Below are 21,961 nucleotides of genomic sequence, written 5' to 3'. Positions count from 1 at the left end.
CCTAATAGATTACCCCCAATGAGGAACAACATTCACCACATAGATTTGATTCTAGAAGCAAGTTTGCCAAACAAGGCAGCGCACAAAATGACACCAACATAAAGTAAAGAGTTGTACAGACAAGTTCATGAGTTGTTGCAGAAGGGCTTGATTTGAGAGAGACTGAGTCCATGTGTTGTACAAGCAGTATATATTACGATAACAGATAGTTGCTATTATCTCTGTTTAGTATCTAATGGTTATCTATTGTAATCTTTTGTAAATATTAGAATGTTTCTAATATTTAGCTTTTTGTTTCTAGAATAGAACGTTTCTATTCTTTACAATTGTTTCTTAAGGAAACATCATTCAATCTCGTATAAATTGATCTCTTCAACTGTTAATAACAAGCAAATATTTTCTAATTACTTCGTAATATGGTATCAAAGCCAATACTTCAATTTTTTTCCGAATATTTTATAATGTCTTTTGAAATTATTTGCTACAAATTTTTTATATTATTTATGGGATTTCTCAAAAGCCTGTCTCGGGTTTTTTGTTTTTGTGAGAAATTTGTTTGTTCTATACCTAGTTTTTGGCTAGGGTTTTCCGTAGACAAGGCTACAAATATTTTCAAAAAATAATTATAATTTCTTGGTTGAAATTATTTGCCTTTTTTCGAAATTATTTACATGCTTAATTGCTTCCAACTCTCTCTATAATCCGACTAGGGTTTCTATTCTGAGAGATCTAAATCAGTCGACTTCTAGTTCGGTTTTGCAACCCATTTCTATCCAGATCTATTTGTTTTTTCTGCACAATTCCGCCATTTTTTATGGTTTTTTTGAATAGGGTCGTTTTTGTTCAAACCCTAGTTTGTTGTACTAGTTCAAAAAAATTACATATTCTTGGTGGGCTTTTTGAGATCTCATCTGGGTTGTTAGATTTTTCTTGGTGCCTCGATTTTTTGTGTCTAAATTTTCGAGCCAGCCGATCCAGAAACCGACAACATCTTCTTTCTATGTTTTCCAAGCTCTTTTGGGTCACCCTTCAAATTTTTTGGGTCTTTACTTTTTAAGGGATGCATGTACTTGCATGTTTATTGCATGCACTTGCCTGTTGTTTGCATGTGCTACTTTACCATGCAAATTCTTGTGTTTTGCCTCCCTTATAGATTCTGGTGGGTATTCATAATTTTTTTCCTCAAAAAAAATTTTGATGGGTTTTCATATTTTTTTCCCTAAAAAAAAAATTGTTATGGGTTTCTATAAATTTTCCCTTAAAAATGTTTGATTCTATAACTCACAAAGTTGTGTGGGATTCCTTTGTGACTTTGTAATTTTTTCCTCAAAAATTATCTGTTGGGTTTTACTAATTTTTCTAAAAAAGAAATTTTGAATTATTAGGTTTTTATTTTTTTCACCTCAAAAATCATGCAAGGTTTGATTTTTGAGGTTTTACCTCAAAAATCATGTTGGGTTTTGATTGATTTTTCACCTCAAAAATCACGTTGGGTTTTAATTGGCTTTTCACCTCAAAAATCATGTTGGGTTTTGATTGATTATTCACCTCAAAAATCATGGCTTTTTGCGGTTTGTTTTGGAGCATTATGCTCATCTACAAATTTTTGGAGCATTATCCAAAATACCATCAGCAGTCTCCTCAGCTGACATCCTCTGCTTCAGATTCAAAAGGCTCCTGGAAGAAGAACATTGAATGCAACTATTGCTACATGTTTGGGCACATGAAGGTTGAATATCGGAAGCGCTTAGCTGCTCTATCTAAGCAATCTTGTTCGCAACTCACAGCGAACAGTGCAGAGCCCCTTGAGCAGGCATAATCTGTCTTTTACACTTTATGACAGCTTCATGCTCTGGATAGATTAACCATTAAGGGAGGGTATTACGATAATAGATAGTTTCTATTATCTTTGTTTAGTCTGATGGTTATCTATTGTAATCTTCTGTAAATATTAGAATGTTTCTAATATTATTTTATGTTTCTAGAATAGAATGTTTCTATTTTTTATGATTGTTTCTAAAGAAACATCATTCAGTCTCTTGTATAAATTGATCTCTTGAATTGTTAATAACAAGCAAATATTTTCCAATTACTTCGTAATAATTAGCACCTAAGAAGAATGGAGAATGGAGGATGTGCACAGATTAATAGGCTATCAACAAGATCGCAATCAAGTACAAATTTCCATTGCCAAGGATGGATGGTATTATGGATTGTTTGAGTGGACCTATGTATTTGAAGAAGATGGATTTGAAGAGTGGTTACGATCAGATTCACGTCAAAGAAGGAGACGAGAGGAAGACTGCCTTCAAGACAAGGGAACCAATGCACCGAACACTTTCATGCGGCTTATGAAAGAGGTACTAAAGGACTTTCTAGGTAGGTTTGTCATTATTTAACTAGATGATATATTGATCTTTAGTAAGAGATTGGAGGAGCATTTGATGCATATTTGAAAGGTGTTTAATAAGTTAAGGGAAGAAAGGTTGTTGATAAACCTGAAGAAGTGCAGTTTTCTGAAGAGGGAATTGGTGTACCTGGGATTTGTAGTTTTAGCGGAAGGTCTGAAAATGCACCCAGAGAAAGTGAAGGCTATCCTTGAATGGCCTATTCCAAAGAGTGCTACAAAGGTGAGATTCTTTCATGGACTGGCTAGTTTTCACAAAAAGTTCATAAGAGGTTTTAGCCGTATTCGTGGACCCTTAACTGAAACAATGAGAGGGAATAAGAAAGAATTTAAGTGGACTGTAGAAGCAAATAAGAGTTTTAATCTATTGAAACAAAAAGTTACAGAGCAACCTATTTTAGCACTTCCAGATTTTAACAAGATGTTTCAAGTAGATTGTGATGCTAGCGGTACTGCAATAAGAGATGTTCTGAGTCAAGAAGACAGACATGTTGAGTATTTCAATGAGAAATTGAATGATGCCAAAAGAAAATATTATGTTTATGATCAAGAATTTTATGCCATAATTCAAGCATTGAAGTGGAGACACTATCTTTTTCCTAAGGAGTTTGTCTTGTATACTGATCATCAAGCTTTGCAATATTTGAATAGTCAACGAAAATTAAACCAAAGGTATTTGAAGTGGGTTGAGTTTTTGCAGAGTTACACATTTGTTTTGAAACATAGGAGTGGGAAGTCTACTAGAGTTGCAAATGCTCTTAGTAGATGAAAGATTTTGCTAATAGAAATACAGACTGAGGTGGTTGAGTTCAAGGAACTCGAGAATTTGTATCCAAAGAATCCTGATTTTGGTGATGCATGAAAGGCTTGTATAAAATCTGTTACAATTGACAGGACAAAGTGGTTGGATTTCATAATCCAAGATGGTATGATGTTCAAATGAAATCAATTGTGCATTCCCAGAAGTTCTATGAGAGAGAATCTCATCAAGGAGAAGCATAGTGGAGGATTGGCTAGACATTTTGGGAGAGATAAGACCATTGCTTTGGTTCCTGAGAATTATTACTAGCCAAAGTTGCAGCAAGATGTGAAGAAGTTTGTGCAGAGTTGCTTAGATGGCAAAAGAAGTGAAGCAAAATACAGGGTTGTATCAGTCATTACCTGTAATAGAGAAGCAGTGGGAGGATGTCAGCATGGATTTCGTTCTTGGATTAGCGAGGACTCAGCAGGGGCGTGATTATATTTTTGTGGTGGTTGACAAGTTTTCAAAGATGGCACATTTTATTCCCTGCAAGAAGACTAGTGATGTTCATGTAGCGGGGCTATTTTTCAAAGAAGTGATGAGACTACATAGTCTACCAAAGAGTATAGTTTCAGATCGGGACACCAAAGTTTATGAGTATTTTTGGTGTACATTGTGGAAGAAATTGAAGAAAGATTTGAAGTTCAGTTCATCCACAAACTGATCGATAGATAGAAGTTGTGAATCACAGTTTGAGAAACTTGTTCAGATGTTTGGTTGGAGATAAACCAAAAGGATGGGCTTTGATTTTACCACAAGCAGAATTTGCATATGATAATTTTATCAACATGAATACTAGTAAATCATCATTCCAGATTGGAGCAGTCTTATAAATGCTTCTGAATTGAGGCAATTGGATAAAGGAGAAATAAGTAGTGTTGAAGCAGAAGAATTTGCTGAACATTTGAAGAATATCCATGAGGAGGTGAGAAAGCACATTATTAAGATGAATTCACAATATAAAGCTAAGGCAGACGTGGGAAGGAGGTCTAACGAATTTCAGATTGGAGATGAAGTCATGGTTCATTTGAGAAAAGAGCGTTTTCCAGTAAGTACATATAACAAGCTAAAAATGAAGAAGTTTGGACTATGCAAGATAGTGAAAAGGCATGATTCTGGACATGTCTATGAAGTGGAGTTGCCTATTGAACTAAATATTTCACCAGTATTTAACATTTTAGATTTGACAAAGTATCATGAAGGAGGTGATGGGGATGAAGTTGCACAAACGTGATGGAGTATTATAGCGGCTAGTTCAGTAACAAAGGAGATTGAGGAGATACTGGACAGTCGTGTGGGCAAAAGTACAAGGAACAAAACTTATGAAGAATACTTGGTCAAATGGAAAAGGAGGCCAGTAGAAGATTCATCATGGCTAGCAAGGGAGGAGGTTAACCGTCTTAGTTTTCCTCTGAACACCTAAGATGTGACGGGGTCACTTCTCAAATTATCCCGGGTGGCTGATGCAGGAGCATCCTGGGTGTAAGAGCAATCTTGCATCACCCAAAAATATTTCCTTTTGGTTTCTTGAATAAGGGTTGTCTCAATGCAGAGTTGTTGTTTCTGGAGGCTTGCTATTTAGTAAGTTGGTCATACAAGCTCAAAATGCCCTAATTTCAAAGGTGGATGTTCATCTTTGATATATCAACCTACCAGTTGTTGTTTACCGCATAGGTTAATTAAGAATTGCACACACACAATGAACATGAACACGAACAGCAGAACTCTTCTTATTATTATTCGCATATGCCAGAACATTACATTATGCTTGAAAGATAAGATGAATACAATGCTTCCCGAAGGGGTTATAAATACTTTCCGAAGAACTTTCCCGAAGGAGTCCGTCGACCACATACAACATGTCGCTACATAACAAAAACCTTTCCAAAGGGACCCGTCGGCTACATAAAAGAAACTTTTCGAAGGGACCCGTCGGCTGATACACAATTTCCTTTCCGAAGGGACCCGTCGGCTGATACACAATTTCTACCGACGACATCATCCCCCCCAAAAAGAAAAGTCGTCTCCTGACGACTACAGAACAAAACTCAAACAACTAATACAACAATATTGATCTGCCACATCACTTTCACATTCATCCCGTTACATCTATAGCCTTTGCTGACACAATACTGACTCCTCAAGCTGACCTTGATAGCCACCTGTGCTGCTTTCTCTGCTTCCAACTCCTCAGTACCCTGAGCCAAGTGTCGCTGCACTGCCTCCAACTGGATGATCAGCTCCTCCCGAGCTTTCTACGCATCCACCAAGACAACCTCACGGCCAACACCTACTCTTAGTGCCTCTGGTACACAGACACTCCATGCCTACAACAGCTCCAAGTCTTCTCAACTGGTCAGACTCCCACGACTGATATCCGCAATGACTGGGGGTCCAAGGGGCAACGCCCCAGGCCGGGTTGAGGGGCAACGCCCCTCGCCGCCAAGACCAAATTAGCACTTCGAAACCCACAAAAAATTGCATGAAACACATTATTTCTGCAATTTCTCCTAATCCCACACTCTTCCTGGCAACCGCTGATGTTTTCCCTTCCCTTTGGCATCATCCATTACTCATTCTGAGCATTCTTGATTTGTCGACTTTTTTTTTTTTTAGAAAACCTCCTACCACCCTCTGTTATGTTACAATTCCTTATGCAATAACCTCAAATGTTACTAAATTTGGATGTCATATCTTGCAGAAGTCGTACACCCAGACCTGTGTAATCCATATGCCATAAAAACCCGTACAACATTTTATGCAAAACTCAAACCCCACAAGGCAAAATCCGTTCAGCAACAATATTTCAAGCATATAATGAAATCCTATTAAACTGCAATCGAAATCCGTACGGCTTCAATGCTTCAGCCCGCACCCAAAATCTGTATCCCAATCTTCAAAAGCCTAAAATCCGTACGATACAAAATCCAAGCCTTTAAAAAATTCGTACGCTACTTATTGAAATCCGTATGGTGCGATTTAGAAAGCCGTACAAAGCGCAAGCTTAAAAGCCGTACGGTGGACCTCATTAGAATTCTTGATTTTGGAAATCCGTACGGTGACTCTCTCAAAAACCGTACAATGTCTGTCCTCCCAAAAATCGTACAGTAGCCAAAACCGTACATTGCATCTTCACTAGAATTTTCGTACGCTACTTTGTCATACCTTCAGAATCTGTATGTCGTACAACAAGCAAACAATAAATTCCATACAGTGAGGGTGTTAAAAATCCGTACGGTGCTCCAATAAGCAGCCTTCAAAAACCGTACTCTGCCTCTAAAAACTGTACTTCTACTCCAAAAGCTTAAAAACCATACACCAACTTCAAATAAAAACTGTACACTACTTTCAAATATTAAAAACCATACAACTCCAAAACCATACGGTGAGCAAATTAAGAATCCGTACGGTGCCTTTTTTTTTTTTTCCTTTTGTTTTCTTTTTTTTTCTTTTTTTTTGCAAATTTTTTTTTTCGAACTATGTACAATATTTACATATGCACAGTACTTACAGTCTTCTTCTCTCAGTTGTTCGTCCATGGAGGTGTGTTACTTCTTTCATGGCAAACATTCAACTTCAACCTATTCACTGTGTTGGCAACTTCCTTTCCATCTAGCATCCATTGTTTTACTGCTCCGTTATCACCCACTTCCCGAATTTGATATGGTCCGACCCACTTAACTTTGAACTTGCCTGGGTTGATCTCATTCCGTCCATCATACCTCAACGCCAACTATCCTGGTTGAAACCTGCTATGCCTGTTTTGTGTCATCTCCATATCACCTAGTTTGTTCCCGAAGCTCCGTACCATGGACTCCATCAGTTGCCCCTTCTGGCCATCAATAACACGTCCACTCCGTACTGCTGCAACTTTTATTAAACCCTTCCGCTTTGTTTCTTGTGCAGACTGTATGATGTGTCTTCCTTCCTGCTGGCACCTTTCTGCTATATCTGTGGTTCGACGTAATACTTTCTTCGTGCGCGATCGTACAGTGTAATCTTTCCTTCTAGGTTTGTACTGTATGTCCTTTCCTTCAGCTTCAATCATACTTGCGTTTCCTTCTTCGGCTTCTCTATGTTGCTTCGAACATTCATTTCCTCCTTCAGCTTCTCCATGTTCCTTCGGACATTCATTTTCTTCTCCGGCTTCTCTGTGTTCCTTCGAACATTCATTTCCTTCTTTCTTACCTTCGTCGACTCTTAACATATTACAACTCGGAAAGAGTTCGTAGTCCTCTATCTGCCAGTGGTAAAGACCATTTACTGAATCCAGATCGTCATCTCCTTCCAATCGTAGGACTCCCTCCTGATCGGGTTCCATACTCTGCCTCCTCTCATTGTCTTCTCCTTCGGAATCCAACGATAGAGCTTCTTCCCCAACCATTTGAGTTTGTAGATCAATGACATACTTCTGGCCTTTGCTTTCAAGTGATAAAGTATTTTTCTTCCAATCGTGTTTTGCCTTGGCTTGTATCAACCACCCCCGACCCAGAATAGCATCGTATCCTCTCCGCTTCAATGGGATCACGACAAAGTCCAACAAGAACGGTTGTGTTCCAATCGTCACTGGTTGTGCTGTGAGGACTCCCAATGGCTTGATTCCATGTTGATCGGCCATTAGCAGCTGGAATGTGGGCGGCCATAATGTCGGCTGTCCCAACCTTTTCCAGGTGTCTTCAGGCAACACATTGACACCGGACCCTCCATCCACAATCGTTTCCGTCAATACAGTCCCGAGAATTCCCATTTCGACGACTACCGGATGGCGTCCAGATGAGAGGGCTAACAGCATCAGATCTTCTGCACTTGCGCCACTTTCCTTCTCCTTTTTGTCCGCTGTACTTGCTCCACTTTCCTGCTCCCTTCCCTGTTCTCTTGGTAGTTTAGCAGCGGGAACGATGTTTGTGAGTGCCGATCGGAGCTGAGTCATAGTGAGCAACAGATCATTTATCCTGACGTGTATCCCGGCTTGCAATATTTGCCGTACAATGTTCTGTTTTGCACAGTTCCGTACAAAGGTACTCGGCGTGTCCTTCAGGTGTGCCATTTCTACCTGTGTTGCTTTCTGGATCTCTTCCCGTGCTTCCTCCAGTCTCTTCTTTTCTTCCGTCAGATCAGGGTATAGCTTCGCCTGCTCCTGAGTGATTGCCAGAACTTCTTCCTCGTCTATCCTGATAGTAATCAAGTTTACTCCAGACTTCGGGCACTTAGCATCGTCATGATCGCCAGGTCCACACCATCGGCATAGCAACTTCGGTGTGTTTGCCGTGGACCCCACAGATTGCATGCGCGACATTGAACAATTAGCTGACCATTCGCATCGTACTGAATTCGACTCCTTTCGCCATTATTGTTGTTGCCGGTATTGTTGTTGTTTTGACCGTGTCAGTTGTTTCTATATCCACCCGATGTGGCACTTTCCGTACTGGTGTTCTCATTCCCTCCTGACCAGGATGCCTCCTGTGTCAGGAACACTTGCTGCGGTGTTCTTGTTTTCAAATTGAAAAGGCATTCCTTTACCGAGTGTCCCATAATTTGGCAAATCTCACAAAATTGATCTTTCGGGCAGGATCCCTTCGTATGGCCTTCTTTCTTGCACTTCGTGCACCATAGGTCATTGCCCTTAGTCTCCTTGTTCATGTTCTTGAACTCCTTCATCATCCGAATCATGTCCTTCTGGAGGGCACGGACCTTCTTGTTGCTTCCCTCGTCATCGTTGCTATCTTTTCCTAAAGATGCATCGTCATCTGAATCGGACGAGCTATTCTTCTTCTTCTTCTTTGTCTTCTGGTCACTTTCGAGGTTCATTGCCCGATTGTACGCTTCAATGTATGTTGATGGTGGCACGATCTTCGTCTTCTTTCACAGCTTCGAGCGAAGGCCTTCCTTGAACCATCTTTTCTGGAGCCCATCTGCCGGCTTATTCTCCATTTTACTGATTAAGTCTTTCAACCTCCTAGTGAAGACCCGTACTATTTCATTCTTCTTTTGTTTGGTATTGAATATCTCCGCTACAATTTCATTATCGTCGCGCAGAAGTTGAAATTCTGCGATGAACTCCTTAATGTTATCCCAACTGTTTAACTTCTGCGGATCTGTGTCAGTAAACCAATCAATCGCAACACCCCGTAGGGTGGCTGGAAACTGTTGGACCCATTCATTCGTATCTGTTATGCCATTTGCTCTCCAGATCATTTCACATGTTTTATAATGTCGAATCGGATCGGCGGTTCCTTCACCATCAAATTTAGGCAACTTTTCTTTTGGACCTGCCATTATTACTGTATGTTGAGGGTTTTGTTGTGTACCTACATTGTTTTGCACTCCCGTGCTGTTTTGAGCACCCGCGCTGTTCTGAGCTCCCGCGCTGTTTTGAACACCTGCGCTATTCTGCACACCCGCGTTGTTTCCAACACCCGTGCTGTTTTGGACACCCGCATTGTTCTCAACTTCCGCGCTGTTTGGTGAAGAAGAGTTTTCGTCAATCGAAGTTGTCCGTTCCGGAAGTATATCTTAGACGAAGAGGTCACTCCACGCTCATGCTCCCTCGGCACTCCAAGCCATGCAAGTCGATCTCCTTCCGTCAAGATTCTCTTCTCATGGCGTATGTAGGTTCAGAAACTCCTCCCTCGCTTCTTCCACCAAATCAAGCCGCTGTCGAGTCTCTTCCAACGATTTTTCAATGCTTTTGTGTCCGTCGGTAACTTGCTGAAATCTCCGCCTGCGTTCAGCCTGTTGTGCCAAAATTAAATTTTTCTGCGCTGCGCGTAATTCATCCTTTCCTTAAACTTATTCTTATTCTTGTTCAACTGATTCGACATTTAATTCATATCCGCCTGCCTACGTACCAAGTCCATCGGGCAACGGCGCCAAATGTTTACCGCATACGTTAATTAAGAATTGCACACACACAATGAACACGAACACGAACAGCAGAACTCTTCTTATTATTATTCGCATATGCCAGAACATTACATTATGCTTGAAAGATAAGATGAATACAATGCTTCCCGAAGGGGTTATAAATACTTTCCGAAGAACTTTCCCGAAGGAGTCCGTCGGCCACATACAACATGTCGCTACATAACAAAAACCTTTCCGAAGGGACCCGTCGGCTGATACACAATTTCTACTGACGACAGTTGTGGCTCAGTGCCATATCATGAGTATTCATTGATTTATTACAGATTTTTGATGTGCAATTTTGGTATAAAAACTTCAAGCTCACCATTGAAGGCCTAAACGTGCCTAGATGAGGCCCAAAAACTCAACAGATGGGTGCTTGCACAAATCCAAGCTTATTGATCAGAAGCCGAGGATTCTGAAAAGTGGTCATAATAGCCAATTGGAGCAACAGTTCGAAAGTTATGGCCTTCCGAAGTTGGGCTGACTAAAACTTCCAAAATAAATGTCAAAGGTGTATTTGGCCGACTATATTGTATTGTTAGGGTACATCGGCCCTAGGTATTAAGTGTCTAGAACCTTCCTGGACAGCATAAAATTGTCTATTTAAGAAATGCCCATACATTGTCTAGGATAGCTCTGGGTGATAGTTCACAGCTTTGTCTTGCAAATTACGGTAATGGAGGCGCCCATGTGGTTTAGCATATTGTAATTCTGAATTATGTAATTCTGCATCACGGCGATAATAAGAAGCCCATATTTTGTTCTCGCAAATTGTTGTTATTTCTTTGTTTCTAGTATGTGTTTAAGGTATTAAGGGGAGCACCCATGGAAATCGTTCGCCAAGGATTAATCATTTGTTTGTCGTAAGAGCCATAGGGGGATAAAATCGTTTGTTTGTTGTTTACATGAGTCCAGTTGCTTTCAGCTTCTTGTTTGTGTTTGTGGTGAGAGAAAAGTCCATCAACTCCAGACTGCAATCAGAATTTTGCTGGGTTGGGAATTATTTTTTCTCAATAAATATTTTGTTTTTGTTATAGAGTTAATCTATAGTACATATTAGCTTAATAAATGGCAAATGTTAGCTGTAATTTTTTGTTTCTGTTATATATATGTATATTTTGTATTTGTTTTTGTTATTATATTTTATTATGTAAATACTCATTTGTTATGCAGTTAAAACTTATCCAGTGAGTTAAGAGTTTTGCAAACATCATGCCGAGTCAGTCATGGATCATTTATAATTTTACATATCAACATCAGAAAAACATGTCAATTATGGTAAATTGTAAGTTTTGTAACTACAGTTAACAAAAAGAAGACAGCATCAGTTACATTAAAGCCTTCTGTCTATAGGAGCTATAGAAATGCTTAAAGCCTCTAGACGATAATTCTATGATAAAGAGAGGATTGTTAATTAGCCAATTTAAGTCTAATACTTCTCTTGGAATGGGCCTGTGTTAGCACCCATAACATTTCAGGAAATCTACAAAACTATATTTTAAATTTGCCAAAACCAGAGGTGTTTAATATCTTATTATGCGTTTGACCTTTTCTTCAATCCTTTTAAGGATGTCCTTTTAGTAAGATCTCAGGAAATTCAATTAGTAAACTTCAGAAATTTGAATTTTCTACTTATAATTTTATAGATGTGAAAGTCTCTTCTCATGTTTCCTTTAGACCTTGTGTTCATAGATAAAATTGATTAGTTTATCACAAAGAAGCTCCATTCTTTTTCAATTTAATCAACAAGGCCTACAATACCATTGCCTACTTTTGAGTTTTTAGAACTTTGTAATTAGTTTATAGGTTGACTTTGTACAAAGTCACAAAATTTATTGCAATTGACATTTGACAATTGTCTCCATCTAGTTATCTTTTATGTTATTGTGGTATGTTTTGTGCAATGAAACCAACGATAACTATATAAATTCTAAATAATGAAAACCTATTCTGTACAATCAATGTCATATTCATCCTCCCACCGCCTCAATTCGTAACACCGCCAACATACAATTCAATTGAGAAGAGATGAGGAGAAGTCATTTCCTGCCTTGGGTATTTCTCCAAAGTCCAAACTCAAAGACCAAAAATCTTTATACAGTTCCAATTTGTTTTCCAAAGAGCCCTGCACCCTAACATTAGATAGTTTGTCTGTTACTGAATTTGCTTCCCTAAGGACACGGTTTACTCGGAAATCTTCAAAATCTCCCAAAAGATCATGAATCCTCCTGACATGTCTATTGAGGTACTGTGTGCTATATTTTATTTACTCTCAATACATCTTTGATGTGGAAATGCCCCTTAGTTTTTTTTTTTAAATTACTGTTTTACTTCAAGTTTTTACCTTTTTTTTGCAAATCCGATTTTTAAAAAAAATCCTATTCTTTTGGTTTGCCATTTTTTCCCCAAAACGATTTTCGCTTCTATGCAATAAACAATGAAGCAGAATGAATGGCAGCAATTGGTGCAATCTTGATGGCAAAGAAAATAGGACTGTGAAGACTTCACCTTGAAGGCAATTCGCAACTTGTAGTGAATGGAATTGTTAAAGGAGAGATGGACACACGGTACCTCAATAGACATGTCAGAAGGATTCATGATCTTTTGGGAGATTTTGAAGATTTCCGAGTAAATCGAGTCCTTAGGGAAGCAAATTCAGTAGCAGACAAACTATCTAATGTTAGGGTGCAGGGCTCTTTGGAAAACAAAATGGAACTGTATAAAGATTTTTGGTCTTTGAGTTTGGACTTTGGAGAAATACCCAAGGCAGGAAATGACTTCTCCTCATGTCTTGTCAATTGAATTGTATGTTGGCGGTGTTATGAATTGACGCGGTGGGAGGACGAATGTAACATTTTAGTTGGAAGCAGGTTTGTATGGGGATGTCATGGTAGGGTAAGCTCAAGTTTGGGCTTTTTTGCTCTGGCTTGTATCTATTATGGAGCCGATTCTGTCATCATGACAGGTAATGGACTGCTCTTTTCAGTGATCAGTTGGCACTTTAAATGGAGTATTGGACGCGGCGGGCGGCACTTTGCTCTGCCTTTTTGTCTGTTGGGTTCGTCTTGCATGGCAAATCAGTGGAGGCCAACTTTTCCTTGCCATCACCAAGTCAGATTCCAGGGTTCAGAGGTACAATCTTTGTGCACCAGTTGAAGAATATTTCCAAGTTGGATCACATGGAATTCTGGGAGGATATTTATGAATGATGATGTGAGGCCCAGGACCAACCTGGATATCTCCTCACTATTTCTAGCGATAGCCCTACTAGTGGGTTCCTTGAAGGATGAGGTGTTGCGTATCTGTAGAGTTTGTTTGGAGCCCAAGTGGGCTAGCAGTTTGACAAAAAATGCGGCAAGGGTGGAGCTGGAGTCTGCAGATGTGTCGTGGGTCGTGGCGTCTTATCAATGGCAGTGATGGGAATCTACAGCCCCTCGTGGTCTGGTCTTCTTGCCCAATGTAGGGACATATGGCTGATGCATGGAAAGGTTGGAGTGACTTGCTGGCTTTTTTGCAAAAACCAGACGTGGTGAAGCAGGAGCTAGTGGATGGCAAAAGGAGAGGGACAAAAACAACCCCTGTGAAGTCTGCAGCGCCTCTAGTTGATGGGGTCCCTGTTCCACAACACCAAATTCCTCCAAAACGTGATGTTGGAGGGCATGGTTTTCAGTCTGGAGCTAGGCATGCCAAGAGTCTTGATGGCGGTGCGGTTAGGGATTCTTTCCCCAATTTTTTTAGGAGGAGGTGTCTGGGAGGTTTGGCTAAAGATTGGTGTTGTTTGCCTGCTTTTCAATTGCCCATTTTTGGTAGTATGGGCTAATGGATGTATGGTAGTCTTCTATCTAGTCTGGGTGTTAGATTGTAGGCTTGTCTACATTCGTGTTTTGAGTTTTTTCTGTGCTGTTGGAGGCCCAAATCTGCCAGGTTTAATGGCTTTGTAATCCTTTTGATTTTATTTTTTATAAAATTGGATATTACCGATCAAAAAAAAAGTATGTATGGGTGGAATGGTGAGTTCTCTAGTTATGGCTCCAAAGGTGAGGACACATGACACAAGCAGAAAAGGGATAAAGAATTTAAAGGGGAAATTTATTATGATAAAGAAGAGCCAAGTGAAAAAAGGAGAGTTTCTGCAGAGGAGGTAGTGATAGGATTCAAGTCCATGTCGGAAGAATAGATTGTTAAGCCTAGCTTGAGATTTTCGATGGAGATACTATCGTGATAAAATCTAGTGTCAATATATGTAGTTGTTGGCAATAATGATTATAGAATGTTAGTGATTCGTGTGATCCTAGTGTTTTGGGGCTCCTGAATTCTAAACAAGGTTATGATATCAAACAAAAATCGCTCGTATATGAGGTGCAAATATTTACATAAAGAAAACTGCCATTTGACTACCACCAGTATAGTTAGATACTTTCAGTATACCTTCTGCCTCTTTTTACTGCAGATGTAAGCATTCAACACGGAACAACCTTCACCATGATTTCATACTGCACAAAGGCTACAATGGCTTCCTATGATATAGACTGTATTCTCCTGTCCTCATAAATACCTGTGAGGATCTTTTATATTCATTCTCCTATGGTTGGTTAGAAGGTGAGCCATTGTTTCCCACATACATGGCCCTCTTTTGCTCCCATTTAACATGTGAAAAGGATGTAGCAACTGGTAGCTTGTTTTTCCCCTTAATGAAGAAATATATCGTGTCCTGCAATTTGGTCTGTTTCCACTTGCTTTTCTATAGGGCACATCCACATCAACTAAAATAATGTTTTAACTTGCATTTGGCAAGCAAATCCATGACATTCTACTCGAAAAGTGTACAATGCTCAAAATTGGCTGGCATTGTATCAAATTAATTTTATGAAACATCAAAATAACAATCCTGGAGCAAACTTCCAACTGAGAGTGCTATATCACCACTTTACCTTATATGCAGTCTTATCCAATTGTTGAAAATTTGACTCCTGGGTCTTTAGAAAAATGGATGACAAAATGGCATACATTGCTTTTATTTTACCTCTTTAATTTGTTTTTGGTCCTCTTATCTTCTTTTTTAACTGATACAATTCATATCAATATTACCAGGTTCTATTGACCCAAATTACCTCACCAGCTTGAAAAATAGTGCAATTTACAGGTCAGCATCCACATGCAATACACCAGATTAAAATTTAATGGGGAATTTCCGTTTACCAGACAACCTCACAAGGTTATCAGTAATTCAAACTCCTTGGATAATATAATTATACTTAAGAGCACTTGCAAAGTTGCATGTCATCCTGACCCTCTGCTGTCTCTCCTTGCCCTCCAAAGAAACCAGAAAATAATTTGGGGAAGCAATCCTGCTGAAAGAGTAAAATTGAGTTAGGCTGCAAGAGGTATCTAGGCAAATGAAGTTTGGGCATTGGCTGCTAGAAGCTTCTAGGTGAATAGAGTTTGGCTGCTAGGGGTTTCTAGGTGTGAGTAAACTGTATTACGCATATAGACCACATTGTATCAGATTGCCAACATGTGTAGCTCTGCAATGCCATAGCTTGTCCTCAGCCCCGATATAGAGAGTTTATATATATGCACACAGAGGTGACAGTTGCTTTGAGGGTCGCAAATCAGCCAGCACACTAATTTAGAGCATATGAGATATCCTTGTTGGAACAAAGAAACTTTTACACTTTACCTTTATATATATGGACACAGAGGTGACAGTTGTTTTGAGGGTCGCAAATCAGCCAGCACACTAATTTAGAGCATATGAGATATCCTTGTTGGAACAAAGAATCTTTTACACTTTACCTTGTTATTCAAATTTTGTGCTTTGTGGGTTTGGATCTCATTACCAAAGTCAGGTATAACACTGTCAAGTAAGACTAAACTAATCAACTTACACCGTGATTAGACCATTTCATAAATAATAAATTCTATGTACATCTGTACAATTCACAGTAAAATGGCATTTAGGAGTTACGACCGTGTGGTTTCAAATAAATCCCCCAAGCATGAGTTGACTATCTTGATTTAATATTTCATGAATTGAGTTATTGCTGCCATACATATCTGTGAAATAATGTTTAGTGATAAGAGAGAGAAAAGAACTACACGCTAAAAAAATATTAAGGAGATACGAGAACATGTTTACATTGCTCAGCAGATTATTTCGGTGAGTATTTTACGTGATTATCCTGATATGACATTTCACATGCCGAATTACGAATAGTTAAAAATTCTCTGTAATCTCTGTAATTTTAAGCGTACAAATATATTTCAGGAAAAGAATAGAGGTAAACCAAAGTTATATAAGAAATAGACATACATAGAATATTGTGGGTTTGTATAGTAGAAGATGAGAAAAGAAATTTAATGCATTATTTAAATAAGAATATTTTTCAAAGAAAAAATGTACCTGCCCTAACCCCTGAAGCTCCTGCTCGTTTAAGACCCTTTTTCTTGATGATGAAACTGGCACCAATAAAAAGACTGGAGGAGAGGGCAAGTACAAGTCCATTTATATTATCAGAAGACAAAGCCGTTGGACCAGACGAGCCACCCGAGGATTCTGCCATTCTAAGCCGATCCATTACCCGAAAACAGTTGTGCCTATAATCTTCAATCAAAAGAAAATACCCATCTACCCAATTGAACGATTTTCGAACGAGTTGTTGCTCACCAAAAATTAATAATCTCTTTCCACCAATACGTTGCAAGAGTTTCAGATCTTCAAGAGCTTTCTGTGTCCCCAAATCTGACTAATGTATACCCAACTACCCATTTGATAGGGAGTGGAGGATTACTTAGAATGAGAAAACCCACAAACCTTCGACAATCTGGGAGGTTTTCCTAATTCAGCCGCTGTGACAATTTCTATTATCGATTTTGCATTGACAGCAAATGTGTTCTCTCCGATTAAGACGAAGCGGAAAAATCAAAGCTTTCATACTGTGCTTAAAGTTAAATGTTGAAGTTCGTGTCGTACAAAAAAAATGTATTTGCTTTAAGATGATGCTACTTGCTATGTTCTTATTGATAATATTTAAAAACTACTACATTCTATTTTAGGTGTTATGGAGTGAAAGTCAAAATTTCTGGATCGGGCGTTCTTCGTGGAAGACTGTTAACCGGTCTTCAGTTGTGGAATATTCTACTCTTATGTGAATCCTTTAAAATAGGAATAGGGGAATAGGAATACGTAGTCTAGAATAGAAAATTGGGCTACGTATTTCTGTTTTCTTTTCTGTTTGGTTCAGCCAATATTTGATGGAAATTTATGGATCCTACAATTTATGTTTTCTAAAATAAATAAAAGTGGAATAGGAATATGTATTCCAATAACACCTATTTGGGTGGAATTGCAAAACCCTATTTTTGGGCCAAAATTAGAATACATATTCTTATTTTACATTGTATTCCAATTCCGTTTTGGTGCATCCAAACGAGGAATTCAAAATTTTTAGAATTTACATATGCCTATTCCGCTTGTATTTTGCTCGCCAAACAGGCCCTTATTTTTATTTTTAGAAAGTATCCAAGTTACAAAAAAGAAGTAAATGAGAATTTGAAGTGCCCCATATGGAATACTTAGGTTAAACTACTATTTCTAAGGGAGAGGAACTAATAGTTGAGCATGTTCAATAGTCGATCATTCTATCGTGAATATATTATCTAATCTTCCAACACATTTTTTATTATATATTGTAATTAATTGATCTATTTGTAAATATATAAAAATTCAAATGTTGATAAAAAATATATATCAATACTTGAACACATGAAAACTTATAAATGTTATTGAAAAATAAATAAATGAATTCATTAATGAGTGAAATAAATAACTTTTTGTTTCAAACAAAAAAAATTTCAGTGAAAACATAATATGTTGAAATAAACATTGATATCTTAGTGTACAAATACTATCTCTATGTGTACAACTATTGGGGTAGCAATGTATATACATAGATTAAATCATATCAATAATATGTCTCGTCACAAATATAAAAGGTGAATATTAATAAATGCTTTGTATTTTCTCACGAAATGTGTGAGATTGTCAAAAACTTTTAGTATTCAATTGATGGTCACTTCGTGTTGGATATAGGTTGTATTTTATATAATAATGTGTTATTTTTATAACAACAAATAATTTTCTTGTGTTGAAGTATTTGTTCTTTTATGTTTATTATAAAAGTTATATATAACAAATATTTATAATTAATAATAACTATTTGGTCCATTTAAGTTGCATATATGTTACATTTCATATCGTTATACAATATTCTATTAATAACAAATGATAATTTTAAATTCAATTATTAGAGATTTTTAGATTAAACTTTAGTTGAATATTTAAATAGTCATTTTTTGGACCCATTTCACTATGTGCACTATTTTAACGAGTTATGTGATGAGTCACACCTTCAAATCTTAGTTGTAGGTAGTTCAATGTTCATTTTATATTTCTAAAAAAAATGAAGATCTTACGATATCCCATGTAGCGGCTACATGTTGACAAAGTTAGCCCTCATGACTATTGGTTCATCTCCCCTAGTCCACAGAGCCAAGTAAATTAAAGCAAGGATTCAATTTATTTTTTAAATAGTATTTTAAAGAGCAAATAGGATCGTTCTGTGTTGTGTCATTAATACTTTCATAATAAATTGATAAAATAAATATTAAAGGAATTTTGAGAAAGAATAAATAATTAAGTTATAGTTTAAGCTTTTTGGGGGGTCTTCTGATTGTAAATTCATGTAATATGAACAAGGCAGAGATAAAGACAGTTTAAGTATTAACATCTCTTATTTATTCAAAAGTTGTTCATTTAAATATAAAATTAATAGCATATCAAAAGGATATTAGAACATTTTAGATACCTTATTGTATAATCAATTACTATAAATAGGGCAACAAGGTGGTCAACCAATTATCATGTAGTATTGATGGTACTGAAGATTTAATTATGAGTTATAACCTTAACAATAAGGCTCTTCTTAATGAGATTTGGAATCAATAAAATGACTAACGGTGTCCTCGTGTCAATTATTATGTATGGCAACAAATTGTTGTTGGCCTCCGCTCTATTAAAGTTCGAGTAGAATGAATACCCTTCATACATTTGGAAAGATTGTGAAGCTTGTGTGATATAATTCATAACTTATTTTTTATCATCTAACCTCATGTGTAAATTAATTCAATTTCTTAACATTTGGTGGTTGTATAGTTCAATCACAGAGCTATGTATTTGATTCAAAAATGAACTACGATCAGTGGCCTTCCTTAGAAATCAAGGAGATAAGGTTGCAAAAAAAAAAAAAAAATCTTCCAACAGGGGAAAGTCTGAAAGGCAATCTAGGAACTATTGAGAAAGAGTTTTAAAAAAGGCATTATTTGTCATTAGATTAATATTGATATATTATTTGTGTTTACATGTAACATGTTCGTTTCAGATTATGGTAAAATCAAGGTTTGAAGGGACCCCGAAACCCTTTAACATAAGCAAAAAAGATAAAACATGTAGCACTACCAAGTTTTACAAGGACCCGAAACCTGCAATTTAAACAGTAGCAAAATCAGGTTTTACAGGGACCTGAAACCATAGCAAACGTCCATAAAATCAAACCCAAGTTTTACAAGGACCTAGAAGCTAGTTTAAACAACAGACAACCAGATGAAAAGACCAAAAATAGAGACCAGTAAATATAACCAGGATAAGAACAAAAATTAGAGACCAAAGACTAGTGAGTGTTGCTATTGCAGTTCTTTTATCATTTTGACCACCTCTTTACCAATCTCTGCAGCACCTTGAATGGAATCAACAGTCGATCCACCAGTAGCCTCCATAGCCCTCTTCTTGGAACTCTGCCTAGTTCTCTTACTAGGACCCCTTGGAGACATAATTTCTTCATTTGTACACTTTCCTAAACTTGCAGCAATAGCACAAATATTGGAGGTTACCTGTTCCATTTTATTGCCACTTTCCTTGATTAGCAATCGAAGATTTTGCTCATAGTCCTAAGTTTATCTGGTATGTTTCCCACCTACACTTCCATCTGATTGAGCTTGGTATGGTCCATATCCTAATTTTGCTGAATGTTTTCCATTTTCTTTTTGAGACTCATTAATTTATTATACATCCATGAGTCAGCTTGCAGCATGGTATCTGCTTTAAGTTTTGTAGTGTGCAAAAAGGAGAGCATAGTGTCCCTTTGAAGTGAGTCATTTTTATCCTTCTCCACTTCTTCTCTAGGAGGAGAATCATCATTCTCAGTCTGTTCCTCCTCCCTCCTATTTACAGAGTCCTCCTAAGCCTTCTCCATCTCCTCTTTATCATCCCTTACTCCCTTGGAATGGTCACTCTGATTTCCCTCATCGCCAACATTGCCCAACCCTGTATTTTTTTCACTATTCTCTTCGTCCTCTTCCTTCCCACTTTTTTCCTTGCTATCTGGGTACCCTTCCAAATTGGAGCTAAAATCTCCCACATTTGTGTTTTCCTCTTCCTCTAGATTTTTCTCCTCCTTATTTTCTGAGTTCTCAGAATCAGTAGTCTCTTCTACATTATGTTGAGGAGATTGTTGGGTTTCATGTTTCAGACTCCTCCTTTTACCCTTAACAGACTCATCACCCTTACTCTTCCTAGAGTAAGTTTCAGTAGTAGAACCCTTCTTTTTATCTATCGAAGGAGAAGACACAATGGCCATATTTTTACAATGATTGTCTATAAGAAGAATCAACCCTTCATGCAGAATAGGACTCGACTCTTTTTTCCTATGAGCTTGCAAACTTTGGAGAAGAGGGAATCTCAAATAAAAAGGAAAAGAGAGTCTATCTTTGTGCCTAAAATGATTAAGGAAGACAAAGTGAAATTTATGCACTTGATTAGCTCTACCATCTAAAATAAAATACTCATGAGTACACGAGAGCATATCCTACCAAATGGTCTTTATCTGGTCCAGTTCATAGAAATCCATGTTTTTCTCCAGGTTTTTCTCCTCTACTCTTGTTTTCAGAAATTTCTTGAACGTAGCATTTGAAATGCTTGTTTGGTTGCTACATTTTAATACCTTCCATTGGTAAGCATGTAACCTCTGCTATGAATTTCTCTATCAAATGCACAGTGACGCCATGCAAAGAAACCCTGTCCTCTGTGCAATTTTTGAAAAATGCCATAGTAACATGAGGTTTAAACCCACAAAGATGCTCCAAATAATTGGTCACCTTCCCCTTTTGCAAAATCTTCCATACATCCTATTTAGCCTTCCAAGCCTTGCAATTTTGGGATTCCTGTTTTCATGGCTCTCCACCCATTTCCAGAGAACTCAACTTATTGCACCAAACCAAAATCAACAAAAGGTGAAAAGCAGAAGAGTTAATCATATACCATACATTCATTGAAATAAATGAAATGCGCCTTAAAACTGATATGTGCATTGCCAGGATTACAATCACATAAATGTACTTCCTCGAGGAAGGAACACTGACATCCGTAGGCCCACTCCCAAAAATCATTAAATTGCTAATCTTAGCAAATCTTTCCCGACATCGCATGAGTAGCATCATAATTAATGAGGGCTTTGAGATCCACATTTTTCCTTAGGTCACCATTCCACATCATCCTATATCCCATTTGGATCGCATAGTTGGCAATCCAGTCTGCCACCACATTACCTTCACGGTATGTATGGGATATAATCACTTTTTCCAATTTATTCATTAAAGTTTTAATCTCCATAACACTTGCCTCAATTGACCAAGTGATAGAATTTTTTTTATTAAGGATATTTATATAATATTTAATGAATCACCTTCCATCCAAAGGTGTGGACAACCAATTTCAACTGTTAACCTCATTG

The 21,961-nt window shown here is 37.7% G+C and overlaps 1 protein-coding gene across 4 annotated transcripts in view; it reads right to left on the bottom strand.

The window, feature by feature from the left end:
- The window catches only part of LOC149533426 (putative magnesium transporter NIPA4), a 162,555-nt gene extending 145,305 nt beyond the window's left edge, over nucleotides 1–17,250 (bottom strand). The window contains exon 1 of one of the 4 annotated variants that reach the window (XM_089802943.1): nucleotides 16,519–17,250. In XM_089802943.1, the coding sequence (XP_089659069.1) occupies nucleotides 16,519–16,693 (175 nt within the window). In that variant the 5' untranslated portion in view covers nucleotides 16,694–17,250. The remainder of the gene's footprint in view (nucleotides 1–16,518) is intronic. The other 3 variants (XM_089802944.1, XM_089802946.1, XM_089802945.1) reach the window with 3 other exon arrangements.
- Between the last annotated feature and the right edge of the window lie 4,711 nt (nucleotides 17,251–21,961).

Source organism: Cupressus sempervirens, chromosome 10, assembly GCF_028749045.1.
Source record: "Cupressus sempervirens isolate cs-2001-9-10 chromosome 10, ASM2874904v1, whole genome shotgun sequence".
Classification (NCBI taxonomy): domain Eukaryota; kingdom Viridiplantae; phylum Streptophyta; class Pinopsida; order Cupressales; family Cupressaceae; genus Cupressus; species Cupressus sempervirens.
This window is presented reverse-complemented; position numbering and strand designations above follow the sequence as displayed.